This window comes from Idiotropiscis lumnitzeri, chromosome 12 (genome assembly GCF_059441095.1).
Source record: "Idiotropiscis lumnitzeri isolate Australia: NSW breed Sydney's pygmy pipehorse chromosome 12, RoL_Ilum_1.0, whole genome shotgun sequence".
In the NCBI taxonomy this organism is placed as follows: domain Eukaryota; kingdom Metazoa; phylum Chordata; class Actinopteri; order Syngnathiformes; family Syngnathidae; genus Idiotropiscis; species Idiotropiscis lumnitzeri.
Genome location: NC_142402.1, coordinates 18,128,112 through 18,143,701, shown reverse-complemented (window position 1 = coordinate 18,143,701; position 15,590 = coordinate 18,128,112). Strand labels below are relative to the sequence as shown.

Here is a 15,590-nt window from a genome sequence, read left to right as displayed (position 1 = left end):
GAGTTGCTGTTGTTTTTTTAACCCCTTTATTTAAACCAACAGTGCCACCTAGAGGACTCAAAAATACAACAACTGGTTCATGAAGCAAATTTGAAGCTTCTATAAGCAGGGTACACCCTGAACTGGTTGCCAGCCAATCGCAGGGCACGTGAAGACGAACAATCTTCTGCGCTCACAATCACACCTAGAGACAATTTGGAGTGTTCGCCAACCATGCATGTCTTTGGAATGTGGGAGGAAACTGGAGTACCCGGAGAAAACCCAAACTCCATACAGGATGGTCGGAGCCCGAATCAAACTCTGACCTGCGAGGTGGACTTGCAAACCAGTCGGCCACTTTGCCGCCCCTTAGTCGATGGTTTTAAATCCAAGTTGCACCGCCGTTTTAGCATGCGTGTTGAGTTTCAAACTTAATTTGTATTTTCTCCCACTGGTGTCGACCACATCCCACAAAAAAAAAACATTCACAAAGACGGTTATCCATCCGGCGTGACTGAGTGCCCTCACGTGAACTATGATTGGAAGGCAGCTCGTCCAGTTTATACTCCGCCTCAATCCAAAGTCAACTGTAAAAAGGCGCTAGGTCACTTCAGGCCATAAAGCGGAGATCCTCAAACCTGTTCCTCGAAAGCTGGTGTCTGCTGCAACACACCTGATTCAAATCAGATAATCAGCAAGATTTGCAGAAGCTCAATAACGATCCTGATCATTTGGATCAGATGTGTTGCAGCAGATAGATGGGAAAACAAGCAGGACACCGGCCCTCGAGGAACAGGATTGCCATAATGGATGACAAACAGCACTGAAAACAAGTCTTAATTCAAGTCTCTTTATTAGGCAATACAAGAAATGACAATATCACGGAACAGTGCAGTGCAATGGTGCAGGGTGGAACAATGCCAACATTTCTGCATATCTAAAAGGAACCAAAGCTACCAAACGTGTGCAATTAAAAGCGTAGCCAAGCTGGCGCATCAGAAACCTTCGAGAGAGAGCGACAACAAACCCAGCATGTTGACACCTACCAACGTTGGCATTGTTTCACCACAACTTCAAACGTACAAAACGTCACGTTAATTTAACTGTACAAAAACGAGCACAAAAACGCCATCTTGGCAACAACGGCGTGTTCTTGTTGAGGTAAAGTGAGAACGGAGAAGCCTCTTTCACAGACTGGAGGAGAAAGAAAAAGAAAAAACTGAAAATCACACAAGCAATCGATGACCAGAGAGCGTTTGAAAGCAGAAGCTCACCGCTCAACCTCCCAAGTGGTTAGTGTGCCCCATTGGTGTCATCGGCGGCTTTTTGCACAGCATGCGTCATCCTGCTTCGCCTTCTTGACACCCTCTTTCACAGGACTCTCCTCTGGCTTCCTCTGAAACATGCGCAGCTTTATGTTCGAATGTGCCACGGGCGCCGTTTGCGTTCACCTTCGATCGCCCGTCCCACCTTCTTTCTGACCAAGTGGCTGATGTCGGAGACGGCGGGAGCACCGGCGGCGGACCCGTTGGCAGGAGTGAATTGGGTGGTTGATGAGGAGTCGTTCGTCTGAGTCGGGGGGAGGAGTTACAAATAACGTGAGCACTCATTTTAATTTACACACGCGGGGACTAAATTTGTTCAGGCGTAAATAGTAATAATGGGTAAACGAAGCTTCAAATCTGCTTCATGAAGCAGTTGTAGTATTTTTGGGCTCCTGTAGATGGCACTCTAAGTTCAACATTGGCCTGAAAGCCATTTTTTAAACCCTTTATTTAAACCAACAGTGCCATCTAGAGGACTCAGAAATACAACAACTGGTTCATGAAGCAAATTTGAAGCTTCATTTTCCCATCAATAGTAAATGGCGATGACTGCTGGCGACACTCACTGGTGTTGCGTCACCACTCTGTGCAGCAGATGCAGATGAACTGGAGGCGCCATCCTAACAAACGCATGGCAACCCGTGAGCTTACGGTCGAAGCTACGTTGTCAACGAGCCGATTACTTGTGGAAAAGCGACCCACCAGCACAGACTTCACGGCGTTGCCGTTTGGCATTTTCAGTGCCTCCATGGCGTCCTCCACCTTCTCCTGGATCTCGGGCAGCAGAGCCTTCAGCTCCTCCATCTCCTGCCTCTCCTCAGGAAGCTGCTCAGGGACAGCAGCCATTGCGATCAGCGCCGCGAGGTTTTCTGACAAACAAAACGGTTGGATTGTGCCATGATAAATGAGGTGAGAGTCACAAAATGAGAAAAGTTGGGTTAAAAATAATTTTACATTTAAATTGATGCTAAATCCATATTTGGTTCCATTAAAGTTGATTTGCCAGGTAAATATCCAGTAAAAAAATGAAGAGGAAAAATCCACTTTAAAATAACCCCCAAAAAAAAAATCCACTAAAAAAAAATTACAAAGAAAAATGAGCACGCTGGCCCTCGCTCTCACCAAGTCTGCTCTTGATGACGGCGACGCAGCGGTTGAGCTCGTCGATGGCTTCTTTGTACTGCTGGTTCAAGCTGAAAGTCAGACCCAGCTGGTAGTGCGTCTCGGCGAGGAGTCGGCTGTCGGCGTTTAAGTGTTTCAGCTGCAGAGAAAGACACTCTTGGAAGTCCTCCAACGCTTGGGTGTAGTTCCCTGCGGGGCGGATGAAAGCGAGCGTTCGTTTCTTAGGAAGAGCCGCAGAGTCCGCGTCCGATGGCGTTCAGCGTCTTCAACCTACCCGACTCGGCAGAAACCTCGCCCAACCTTAAATGGGCCTGAACTGCCATGAGCTGGTCCTCTTTGGATTCTTTCCTAAGTTCGGGGCAACAAAAGACAAAAAGTTAGTTTTGATCAATTGATGAAATGAATAAAATGTATTGATTACTCTTGAAAATCCCCATTTTCGGACATGTTGCAGAATCATAATTTGTGCGTCCCGTTTCTGATCAACAAGATGTTTTTGTTTTATCCGATTCATCACCAAAATAATTGACAGAATGAAATGATCGTTTAAATAATTAGTGGCAGCCCCAGAAAAAACCAAAATAAAAACATGATATTTTCCGGTTTATTTCTTTTGATATTACAGTATAGCTATATGTAAGAAAGAAGGTGCCCCATAATTCATTTGGGAATTGTATTTTATCCTGCATTTTTTTTAGTGCTGCCCCCTTCATCTCAAATACGCCATATTTTATGAAAAATAAACAAAAACTAACACTAAACTAATAAAACTAAAATTGAGCATTAAATACAAAAAACTAACACTAAAACTAACAAAAACTAAAACCCTTCCCTGAATGTCAAAAATGCCATATTAAAAAAAAAAAAAACTAACACTAAAATTAAATAAAAAAATAAGTATTATTAAATACAAAAACTAACACTAAAACTATTATAAATTAAGCATGAAAAAAATAAACTAAAAATGCCAACAAAAAAAAAAAAAAAAATCTAATTGAAATTTGCCAACGATTATAACCGTGGTCCGCACCAACCTTTTATAGATGACCTTGGCGACTTCGAGCATCTCCCAGGCCAGCTGAAGGTTTCCCACCTCCTCCTCCTCCTCATTGCTCTCCTACAAAACATTCACGTTGAGCCTCGCACAAATGCTCAGATTTTCCTTTTGTACCTTTTCGCCAGCGTCGTCGTCGTCGTCGTCCTCGCCTTGCTCCTCTTCCTCATCATCATCTTCTTCATCTGAAAGCAACAAAGTTGTTCAAATATTTCAGGACAATTGCAACCTGTCCAGGAAGTAGACCAACCTTGAGCTCCTTCTGCTGGTTCTTCTTCTTCCATCTTCTCAGCTGGTTCTTCCAACTTCTTGTCAGCCATTTCGTCTGCTTCACCGGCTTCCATTTTGTCCGACGCTTCCGCCTTCTCCTCTTCCATTTTCTCCGGCAGTTCAACCTTTTTGTCAGTCGGATCGTCAACCTTTTTGTCCGTTTCCCCAGCTTCCATTTTGTCGACTGGCTCTTTCAGCTTCACGTCAGTCGGGTCTTCTTCCTTCTTGTCTGCTCCTCCCTGTCCCATTTCGTGTTCTTGCGCTGCACCGGCCTCCATTTTCTCTGCAGCTTCTTCTACCTTCTTGTCGGAAACCGTTTCCTCCTCCTTGTCTTCAGCTTCCGTTACAAGCTCCGTTTTGTCCGCATCACTTTCTTCCAATTTGCCTGCGCTTACGTCACTCTTTTTGTCCCCTTCAGCTTTCTTCTGAGCGTCTTCAGTTTTTTCCGCCATGGCGTCATAAACTTGAACCCGCAACTCATCTCGGGTCTTTTCTGTAAGAACAAGGACACAGAAAACATTAAAGAATAACTTGAGGATTAACGTAAAATGCCCTAAAAAAAATTACTGGTGATCTTAATTTGATCTTCCTTAAACTTTTCATTGACAACCACCAACTATTCAAGATTTCTGTACTTTGCTGTTCTTTAACTGAAGCTGAATGGCAGGTTTCCAAAATGCAACTTCACCTGAGAATGTTATACTGAATTTTAAAATTCATCCGGAACTCATCCTAAAATTTTGCGAGTAGCGCATTATAAGATTTACATTATTCACCCACCATCAACATTTTCTGCGCCCTCCACGTTGGAATCTTGAGCTCTCTCGTCTTCGTCGCCCTCTGGGACTCCTTCCAAAGCATTGCCGAGTACCGAGTTCTCCATCCTGCATCACAAACAGCAACATTCAACTCTGCCCTTGTTTAATAATTAAAAAAAATTTTTAGTGAAGAGCAGAAGTACCTTGCCAAATCCAACAGCGCTTTGCCGCACCAAAAGAATGCCTCTGCACACTCATCTGCGGTGTCTCCATATGCTTTGGCTCTGAAAACAAAACATCTCATTGTCAAGCCACCCATTTCATGCATCTAATTTTTTTAAACAATTAATTAGTAGATTATTTTGCACCATTAAATAAAATAAAACCAACTGTAATGAGGTTTACCCCATATTGTCATTTATTAGTTCCCGGAAGACCTATGAATATATTAAGGATGTATTATGCAGCAAACAAACGGCCACACAAAAATAAAACCATAAGTTAAAAGTTATTCATCGTGTCATCTTGCATGTCGCCACATTACATTTCCCTGAAGGTGTTTGGAGGCAAAAATTTGGGCTCAAGGGCCACAGTTGAACTAAAATCAATTTTGAAATAATTCTGTGATTTTTTTTCATTGATCAATAATAGACTGGTCAATTAAAAAAAAAAACATTGGCCCAATTGTTAAACGGGTCTGGTCTACGCATGGAAAATGTTACCATTCGGTGCATTTTCGGTACATCCTGAAAAGTGACTGAAAAGCCCAACATCGCTAACTTTTTGTGAGTAGTGTGGCGGCGCAATACTTTTTTGTGACATTTTTTTTAACTTGTAGTATGAGCTCCGCTTTCAAAGTCTCTCGACTGCTTGAGAACATTAACGAGAAAAAAGCACTTTCAAACATCCAACGTCGACCAAGCTCACAGTATTCCGCAGGCCTCCTGTAGCGTGCTCACAGCCTCCACCACTTTGCCCATCACCAGGTGCTTCTTCCCCGCACCGATTAGCTTGTTGGCCTCTTCCATGTTCACTGCAAGTCACGGACAAAACCAAACATCGAAAGCGATCAATACGAGGAGCCACTCGACAACAGCAACGAATGCGTGACAAATCCGGCCTGTGAGGATACACGCGTTAAGGAGACGTATGACGCTCGCTGGCGTGACGTCGAGCTGTCGCTCTGCGTAGTTCGTAGTTCTCGCATTTGGCGCCAATTATTCCGAACGGCCCACTTCCGGGTTCAGCGCGGGAGATTTCTTAAAGGCACAGGTCAGGTCCTTTTATGACTTGACGTTTTTTTTTTTTTTTTTCTTGTATCACAACGTCAGTGATGAATCGTCACGGCAAGTTAAGTCTTCTCTTGCGTAATATCAGAAGCACAAGACTACATTTACAAACTTTTTCATGAAGCTACATAAATTTATTCTCAGTAGTCTACCATAATTACCACGTAAGAGATTTGTCTCATAATAATTTACACAAACACTCGAGTTTTTCGAATCACAAATATATTTGTGATTTCAACATGCGTTTGACATCCAAAAACATTGTCGTTTTTTTAAAAAAATAGATTCACGGATGTATTGTCGTTTTGCACATTTTTTTAATGCCGTGTGTGCATTTATCGTGACTTATCATTTTTAAATACTCAATGCTATGTTTGAATTTTTGACGTGTGTTTGTGAGTAAGCGGGTACTGGCATTTATTATTTTACGCAAACGTCACAGTGTTTACAAATGTTAAGTAATGGTAAATACAAACACACAAAATAAATAAATAAATAAATAATGTGAAAATTGTGACTATATTTGCGTAACTGAAAAATGTGAATGTTGCAATTATATTTGGAGATCTGGGTAATGGATGTATGGAAAAACACATGTGAAAATCACAGGTCTATTTGTGTGCATAATAGTGAGTCAAATCTCTCCCCACATTTAACAACGCTCCAAAAATATGTACCTTGGTTCTAAGGTCAGAGTTCGGTTCACATTTGGTACAATAAAAGTGCAAGTTTCAACTAACAAAACACATTTGCTGACCTGTTTGCGTGAAGCCAGACAAAGATTGAGGATTATTTTACAATATATTTTTGGTTCAGTATACATATGCCAACTATAAAGCGTGGTGTGGGCTGTGCTAAAAATGATATTTTTCCCTCCCCAACTTCCTCAAAACACAATATAAAAACCTTTACATTTATAAAATCGGTTTGGATGTTAAAAATCAGTAAGTGTGTGTGTCTGCAGGTGGAGTACATGGCTCTGCCACATCCTGCTGTGATGGAAACCATGTTTATACCCTGCCGCTGCTTCCTTGGTGTCATTGCCTCATTATACATGTCTGGACCTGGCATCCAATCAGTGTCACGCAAAGATAAACCTACTCAATTCCCGCTGGCAGTGTGTCATTATCACAAAAAACAAAAAAACAACCCCCCCCCCCAAAAAAAAAAATCTCAGTGTATTTTTCGGGTGCATCAGGACCAAAATTAAGGATGTGAATGCCCTTCAAACATCCGGATGCAGCAATTACCCACATATTGTGAACTAGCAGATGACAACGGCGTTTGATCAATGCGGCGCCTCGAACAAGAGGTTATTATTGTGTGTGTACCCTCTTATCTGGCCCTTGATGAGGTGCCCATGGCAACAGCATGTGAGGACATCACTCAGTGACAGCAGAGAAACGGGACGCGGTAGAGAATAGTCGCATCTAGCATAACATTTAGATTTGACTTTGAGAGTAGCCACATATAGAAATCATATATTTGATAAAATCATTTTGTCAGGGACTTGGAGTTTGTGCTGTTCATTCATCTCCACGGGGTCACAATTTTTGACAGGAGTCCGAAAATTCAGTTGAAAATTTTGGATGTCTGACCCCCGTTTTTAAAGCAGTCATGGAAAAATGGCTTGCTGGATATTGTCCACTTGTTGAAAGAAAGAAACATCCCAAGCAGGAAATGAGGAAATATAGGACAGGTTATTTACAGAGTGATGCAAGAACGCATACGCGGGATGTGACAGCAAATATCATAGAGCATTCTGGGAAGCAGGAAGCAAATGCACTCGCAAACTGGTTACCACGTCCTTTACTCTGATAGTTTGACCCGAATATGCTTCGCTCGTGTATTAATGCACACAGTGTCAGTGTTTCATAATTTGAATGTAATCAGCAGCTTGTTTGGCAGCTCACCCCAAGACCTTTTTTAAATGGTCTATTTCTTCGAAGGGTTCTTCAATCAAGACCATTGTAGTTTTATTTATTTAATTATCTTTTTTTTTTCTTTTTTAATCCCTGTCATGGGGAGGGGCTGAGCCTGGCACTATCAAATGGTTTATTGCCTGTGTTAGTTTCTCTCTCTCTTTTTACCTTATGTATCAACATGGTAGAGGCCTAGTTTGCATGTCCAAAGCTGTAAGAAATGTAGAAAGAATTTCACAAACTAATACAAACTAATCAGAATTTTCCTTCTATTTTAAGTGAATATGGATGGACGGATGAATGGGCCATTCATACATGTGTCACTGAAGGTTAAATGTTGGAGGTCTCTGTGTGTGTGTTTTTGCATTGTTCTTTGTTCAAAATTTGATAAAGCCTTGAGGGCTGGGGATTGGGAACTTCTCATGGATTCAAACTTATAATTGAAGTCTTGTTTTTATTTGATTTATTTATTTAATTGAAATATTTTTTAAGTCCATTTAGTTTAGTTAAGTACAGTGCTTTATTTGTTTGTATTTGAGATTTGTTGTAACATGGTTAAAAAAATAAATAAAATAATATAAATATAAAATATAAATAATAAATATATATATATATATATATATATATATATATATATATATATATATATATATATATAAATCGCCCCACTTCCATGTATTCTAAACTTCCAAATGGTAATTCCTCGTCATTATTTTGTAATCTCTGCAGTGGCTTCAGGCCAGATCCGCACCGAAATTCCTGCAGAAATGTGCAAAGTCATGCTGTGTGTGCTCACTGGAGTGGATGAGGAAGTGCAGTCACTGAGATCCCGTTTCAGAGGCGTATTCACGCGAGAAGTGCTTTGCTATATAATATGCTGCATCGCGCTTTGCCTTCTTCCCAACGTTTCCTCCCGAATACGCGCAAACGGAGAAATCCATCCAAGGTACGTGCAGCAAAAATAATACTCTCAAACGTCACCTTCTGTCGATTAAGTGTATCTTAACAGTATTTTTTTTTTAACTGTTTTTCTTGTGTAGGACTTTATTACTGCCTGGTAATGTTTTGTTGAAGTGTATGGTTCAACACGTGATTTTCGGGAAAATTAAGTTTAATTTGAGACAAAAGTTCATTTTTTTTATATAGTACAGTTGTACAGCTTTCATTTTAAACTTAAAGTAATGCTTCCCTTCACTGACGTCCGTGTAAGTCGCTTTTTCATTGTCGGTCTTTTGCGGGGAAGCAAGCTTTACATCCCCAATAAAAGTAGGGAATTATTGTGTCGGTGTTTCAGAATTTGTCTAATTAAAGTTCTTGTTCTGTAAGACCAACCTTTTCAAACACATGAATTCATGAATCAAGCAGAAAACAAGAAAATCTAACTCATCCGAATGTGAACTAATGTTGCGTTGTGTTCGTTCCACTCTGCGGTTTCAAGCGTTTCCTTTTCCGTCGATAATAAAATGTTTTGCTTTCAGGTTCAATATTACTGCTCACATCAAGACTATTCATGTTCAAAAGAAACAAATGCACGTTTTATTTTCAGGCTTTTCTGTGGTTTTCCGATATTTAATTTGACAAATATTTCTAGGATCAATTGCCGTTTTTATTTTTTCAATGTTAAAAGTAGCACAAATTATAAAAAATTATAATTTATGATTAGTCTAAAATACTCTAAATCTGACAGACAATTAATCATGTATATCAATGTGCGTACATGTATATGTACATTTTTTTTTACAGGCACGTGCACACATAGGCCCCAAGTAGTGCTCCGGCACCAACCCTTTTGCACTGGTTGATTTATTCATGATTCATTCATTTAGTCTTTCTTCTTAAATTTAAAGAAAAAAAATAGAAGGACCTCAACACATTTTGTTTATTTATTGATTTGTTTTTTTTGTCCAGTTTGTGAAAGATGGCTTCAGGCAAAGCTCAAATTGGAAAGATGGCTCCAGATTTCACAGCGAAAGCAGTGATGCCAGGTGGCCAGTTCAAGGACCTCAAACTATCCGACTACAAAGGTAGTGCTTGGTTCAATGTTCATTCAATGTCTCATTCAAGGGATGCATAGCTTTGAAGCCGCTTTTTCTGCGCACTTCACTCTGCAAGAATACATGAATATTAATGTCGTTTTTGTTACCGCGTGCCACTTGAATCGCTTGTCGTCCCGTTGATGCAGGCAAATATGTCGTCTTCTTCTTCTATCCACTGGACTTCACCTTCGTGTGCCCGACTGAGATCATCGCATTCAGCGACGCGGCCGACGAATTCAGGAAGATTGGCTGCGAGGTCATCGCCGCCTCTGTTGACTCTCACTTCTCTCACTTTGCATGGTATTTGAGCTCATTCACACCTACGGCGTTTATGTGCGCCTTACAAATGTTGACTTTTTTTTTTTATTTTTTATGTGCTTCCATAAGGACCAACACTTCACGTAAGGAGGGTGGTTTGGGCCCCATGAAGATCCCTCTGGTGTCTGACACCCGACACACCATTTCCACAGATTTCGGTGTTCTGAAGGAGGATGAAGGCATTGCCTACAGGTGAGTTGACAAGCTAGTGCCATGCTGGTTGACAGTAAACACAGCATTGTTAGCTGTAAAGTTGGAGGACTTTTTTTCAATAAAAAAATAAATCAGTAAAAAATCTGCGAATAAAGTTTGCAGGCACACAAATTGAATGGTAAATGATAGAATAAGTTTTAAGTAGCCCGGCAATTGGAACATTTTACTGTAGTGAGTGGATGGTGTCATCACATAAGACTTTAAAAAAATTCTGTTTCCGTTTACAACACCAGGCAGTGTGAATGAAAACAATGGCCCGTGACTACTATACATGGATAATAAATATGTTCAAGTGGACAAAAGGCATGTTGCAACTATAAATATGTGATTGAAAAAAAATAAACTCAGTAGTAAAATGAGCATTTACACAAGAACAAATTGATGCATTTTAAAAGTTTGGTGGCAAACAAAAAATGAGAACCGGTTTGACAACACACTTTTAATAGTTTTATGCAACCATTCACATAGCTGACTTCATTGCAGCTGTTGTCTACTTTGCGAGTTAACACAAAGTTAAATGAACTTTTACCTGGACAGTAGATTGATCAGATGATTTTCTTAGTTACGTCTCATATCGCGTGGCCACGCATTGCAAGTTATGTTGCCCAAGACTCAGTGGGAAAACAAAGTCAATTCAAGTTAGCCTCTCTTTATTTCCATGGCAACGTGGGACTGAAAAGCGTCAGGAACGTGAAGTGAGTCTAAGGAATCTATTTCTTAGTCAGTATCATGAGACTTGAGTTCTACAAATTAATTACACAATTGGATATGTGGTACTGAAAAGTTTTTACCAACAGCGCCATCTGGTGGACTTTTCATGTAAGGCCACTCACTGGGCTCACTTGCTTCCGCAATCGGGTCTCATATTTTTATTTTCATCGCCCATCTAATTTCTAAATGTCGAGATCTGTGTTATCTGCGTGAACGTTCACACAGAGGTGTTATTATCCTACCTTGCCAAGTTCTGCGTTAAAGGCAGGGACAGATATATGTCAGGTCTACTCATATGTCACTTGTGCAAAAATTGTGTTAAAGAGGCTGTTTTCCTTTATTTTTTTATTTTATTTTTTGAAAACTCAAAACAGCTCCAGATGTCCCTGACATGCTCAGCATTGATCGCACTCTTGCTTTGTAATTCAGGGGTCTGTTCATCATCGATGACAAGGGGATCCTGAGACAGATCACCATCAACGACCTTCCCGTCGGCCGTTCTGTCGAGGAGACTTTGCGTCTGGTTCAGGCCTTTCAGTTCACTGACAAACACGGAGAAGGTATGCAATAATTTGCTGCAGCTGCCCCTTTGATCGGTTACGTTGGTCAACAAATTTGTATTATTATTATTTTTTTTTTATCAGAGTTAGAATTTAACCTATCTAGATTTGTTTTTGTGCCGATTCCAAATCTGCCCTTGTTTTTCTCTTGGGCACATCAGATTTTCATAATAATACTACAACTAATAATAATAATATAGTATGCATATAATAGTAATATACTTTGCAAATATCTCAAGAACGTGATGTGCTGGGAACAAAAAAAGACACTAAAGACACTTTCTATAATCTACATCCAAAATACATTTGATTAAAATTTGTTGTTGACCAACAGTTGCAATATTGTTTGCATGCATGTATTTTACATGTGTGTCAATAGTGGCACGTTGTTTTTCTTTCATGTAATCGTCTGGGACTTCATACGTCTTTCTTTTCAGTGTGCCCAGCTGGCTGGAAACCAGGAAGCGACACCATCAAACCTGACGTCCACAAGAGCAAAGATTTCTTCTCCAAGCAGTGATAAGCCCACAGCCAGAATCTGCTGCGTGCTTTAGAGATTTCATATAGATAATGTTTGCAGAAAACAACTTGGTGCATTTTCTTCGCGGAGATGTTGCTAGGTGACAGTTTTTGTCAACCTGTTGCGTCTGATTGTCTTTTGTGTACTGAAGACCAAAGTGTATTGTTTTGGGGTTTTATATAGTTAAATGTATTTGTAATCCCTTATTGTAAAGCCAATGTCTTGTAACTTACATTATGTGCAAATGAATACAGAAGATCCTTCACTTCATTTTTCTTTTTGTAGTAAGCGCATATTCTTTAAATTTAGTTCGCCCAGCCCTACAATTTATTTCCCACTTCCTGTTGTAGTGAAACTCTGAACTTCTAGATAAGTCACAACGCTGTAATATTGTTAACACACTTTTTGTTTCACTATGACTGACAGACATGAATATGCACTGGTTTACAAATACTTTTTATGTTTTGAAGTTAACAATTAACACACTAAAAAAAACTGGAGGCAAAGTGTCCAGTGTGTTGGTCAGTGATGGAAATTGATTTTTTTTTTTCTTTCGATTTTTTTTTTTTTTAAAACAGAATTCAGGGGTACAACAAAAATCTGACAATTTAATAAACTCACAATTTATAGTGAGCTTTTTGGTGACAGCTTGGATAAAGAGTTTAATTCCTTCCTAAATGAAACCTAGCAAGAGCGCATAGCTTGGCAAACCAATTAGCTCATTTGCGGCGAACACTGGTGAAGGCGGTCTGCAGTCGTAGCTGGTGTAAATCGACGTTAAACTTGCCTCACATTGATCACTGTAGATATTTTAAGCTGACTTTGACAGTGTATCGTAAATTTGTGATTTATATATACACAGAAGCCACTTTAGGTCTCGTTTAACCCGCCCCCAAAAATATATTCTTAAGCTATAGCTAATTAGCATTAGCAATAAACCGACATTTTTGAAAAGAACCAAGATGGCAGCTGTTACGGGGATCAAGAAGAAGTTGGATACTGCTGAGGTCAGGAAATAAGATATTTGTCAAATTCTCGTTTTGGTTTTTAATCACATATATACGGTGTAAATGTAATGCAGCCCATTGAAAATGTGTAATTGGAGTAACTGCGCCATCGTGTGGCTTGTGCGACACTACAGTATTAATTGTTCCTTCTTTGTAATCAAACGTGTGTTCTAAATTTTGAAGTGGACTGGATTATTTCCGAACAACCTCAATAACAAGCAGGGTTCGCTAGTCTTCGTCAAGAGGATGATGGCTGTGGCCGTGTCCTCCATCACCTACCTCAGAGGCATTTTTCCTGAAAATGCCTACTGCTCCAGATATTTGGAAGGTGATCATATGCCTAACTTTTGGGGGAATCAGTGAAATCACGCATGCAATAAAAACGTGAATACTATTAAACCGTGTGCGATTAACAGTAAAGTATAATCAACCCGTTTCTCTGTTTTCTACAGATCTGTGCGTCAAGATTTTGCGGCAAGACTGCAGCACTACAGGAGCCAGCAAAGTTGTCAAATGGTGCTCACGATACTTTCATCTTTCTGATAGCGAACACCCAACAGTTATATTTCGTTCTTCATGGTGATGCTGATGATTTCTCATTCTACACTATGGAAGACATGGCACCCTGATTGGGAATCACTACTCTAGTTGCTCTCTGGTTTAGCGTAGCAATAAAGATGGATCATCTCAATGTTTCTTTGAGCCACTTCTTGACGGTTTTAATCGAAATAATCTTTTTGCTCAGGCTGATTGGCTGTTTTGATGCAGTGGAGAAACAATATGTATGTATCCAAATATTATTTTTTATTCATTCAAATCAAATGTCCCATCTTTCCTGATTTTATTTTTTATGTTGTCCTCATAACAGCTTCAGATTGTGTTCATTGGGGTAAGTAATTCACTAAAGTAAAGGCAATCTACCGCTATAGCTTCCACTGACTGTAGTTTTGTTGTGCCATCTAGCTGTACACCAATCCTGCTGAACCTAATGTAAGTCCCAGAATATTGAAATAGGTATGTGAAGCTGAACGATAACCTAAAAGAATGAAGCTATCTCACAATCTTTCAGCGCATTGTTGAGTCCTACAGTTTCAAGTTCAAGTACACAGAGACAGGTCCAGAGATGGATGTGCTGAGGTTTATAAGGACACTTTGGTGTTTTTGCCAGCATTGTTCTAACTCCAGCGACTCAGTGGTGAAATAACCGTTGTGGAATCACAGGAACAATGCTGTTGAATTGAAGGTCACATTGGAAGACACCAAGAGAGCGACTGTGCTGCTGATCAGGAAGCTCTTCTTGCTCATGCAGAACCTCGGCGTCCTTCCCAAAAATATCCACCTGAGCATGAAGCTCTACTACTATGACGACAGTGAGAGATCACAAACACAATCGTCTGAGAATGACTTAGTGTTCATGTCGCAAACATCCGATGCTCTTGTGCTTCCAAGTTACTCCAAAGGACTACGAGCCACCCGGCTTCAAGCAGGGCACATGTGACAGCCTGTGGTTTGAAGGCACCGCCGTGCACTTCACAGTGGGCGATGTCCAGACAGCCTTCCATACATTTCAAGTGCGAGTGTCTGCTGAGAAAAGTCGACTGGAGGATCTTCAAGACAAAAAAAATCTGAAGGATACCAAGCAGATGATCGGTTCGGGAAAAGAAGCTGACAAGGTAGAATAGTGCAGCTCCTACTACTCAATCCGGCTTTTACTTGTTATTCATACACCTTTTCCAAAAACACATTTAAATCATTTACTCCCATTGACGGCTAAAAATGTCAAAGATCCTTTTTTTTTTTTAACTCGGCTGGTCGTAAATAAGCTAAAAGGCTTCATTTACATTAACACCTACTACAATTTGATGTAACATCCTGTGAGCTAAACAAACTCGGTCTAAATATATTCCCGCTCGCTTCACTGGTGGATGGCATCAAAGTATTTGCTGATTTGTGTCACGATAATTGAATCCTGTCCAGTTATATCTTCTCAAGCCGACATTTCTAGTTATAAATTAACGCAATTTTTAAATGGTGACGCACAATATTAAAATACCAAACCATACCAACCGGCCTCCCGCAACTCCATCTTTGGTTACAGGGGCCTGGCAAGATCGTGCATGCTGATGATGAGCAGCCTGCTGAAAATGGTCAGTTGATCTGTCGCTGTCATGAGAGAGCTGACGTCTATATAAAGTAATTCACTCTAAACTTGGCTTCATACAGAGTCGGCGCAGTTCGAGAAACCCTCAAAACTGGTGGTAAAGGTATGCCGCTTTCAAAGCACAGTCACATAAAGTACTCACGGCAATCTTATGCTTACCTTTGCGTCTATTTTAGAGAAAGGCGGCGGCCAAAAATGCGACAAGAAAGAAAAGAAGACTTTAAGTGTGACGTTTACCGAAAAGATAATTCAGCACAGTTTTATTTATACGACACTGAACACCCCGTTGATTGTCGTCTTACATCACAGTATTTCAATTCAAGCTATTTTTATGTTTTACTTCTC

At 40.2% G+C, this 15,590-nt stretch overlaps 3 protein-coding genes across 3 annotated transcripts; 2 read left to right on the top strand and 1 right to left on the bottom strand.

Moving 5' to 3' along the window:
• Positions 1 to 815: 815 nt before the first annotated feature.
• Positions 816 to 5,744, bottom strand: LOC148326331 (histone-binding protein N1/N2-like). The gene is made up of 13 exons (XM_088310220.1): positions 5,436 to 5,744; positions 4,712 to 4,792; positions 4,531 to 4,634; positions 3,731 to 4,243; positions 3,598 to 3,665; positions 3,461 to 3,543; positions 2,701 to 2,774; positions 2,427 to 2,615; positions 2,007 to 2,173; positions 1,871 to 1,924; positions 1,450 to 1,548; positions 1,254 to 1,375; positions 816 to 1,173 (listed from the first exon to the last, which is right to left on the bottom strand). The coding sequence occupies exons 1-12, from the start codon at positions 5,534 to 5,536 to the stop codon at positions 1,292 to 1,294; spliced, it is 1,617 nt and encodes a 538-aa protein (XP_088166346.1). The 5' UTR covers positions 5,537 to 5,744; the 3' UTR covers positions 816 to 1,173; positions 1,254 to 1,291.
• A 2,786-nt stretch (positions 5,745 to 8,530) lies between these two features.
• prdx1 (peroxiredoxin 1) lies at positions 8,531 to 12,347 on the top strand. The gene is made up of 6 exons (XM_088310223.1): positions 8,531 to 8,665; positions 9,628 to 9,743; positions 9,902 to 10,055; positions 10,143 to 10,265; positions 11,427 to 11,557; positions 11,995 to 12,347. Exons 2-6 carry the CDS (start codon positions 9,638 to 9,640, stop codon positions 12,075 to 12,077), a joined length of 597 nt encoding a protein of 198 aa, XP_088166349.1. The 5' UTR covers positions 8,531 to 8,665; positions 9,628 to 9,637; the 3' UTR covers positions 12,078 to 12,347.
• A 149-nt stretch (positions 12,348 to 12,496) lies between these two features.
• Positions 12,497 to 15,587, top strand: zte38 (zebrafish testis-expressed 38). Its single transcript, XM_088310222.1, has 10 exons — positions 12,497 to 13,084; positions 13,268 to 13,412; positions 13,537 to 13,600; positions 13,830 to 13,866; positions 13,953 to 13,973; positions 14,048 to 14,074; positions 14,154 to 14,221; positions 14,306 to 14,454; positions 14,534 to 14,757; positions 15,183 to 15,587. The coding sequence occupies exons 1-10, from the start codon at positions 13,040 to 13,042 to the stop codon at positions 15,279 to 15,281; spliced, it is 879 nt and encodes a 292-aa protein (XP_088166348.1). The 5' UTR covers positions 12,497 to 13,039; the 3' UTR covers positions 15,282 to 15,587.
• Positions 15,588 to 15,590: the final 3 nt, after the last annotated feature.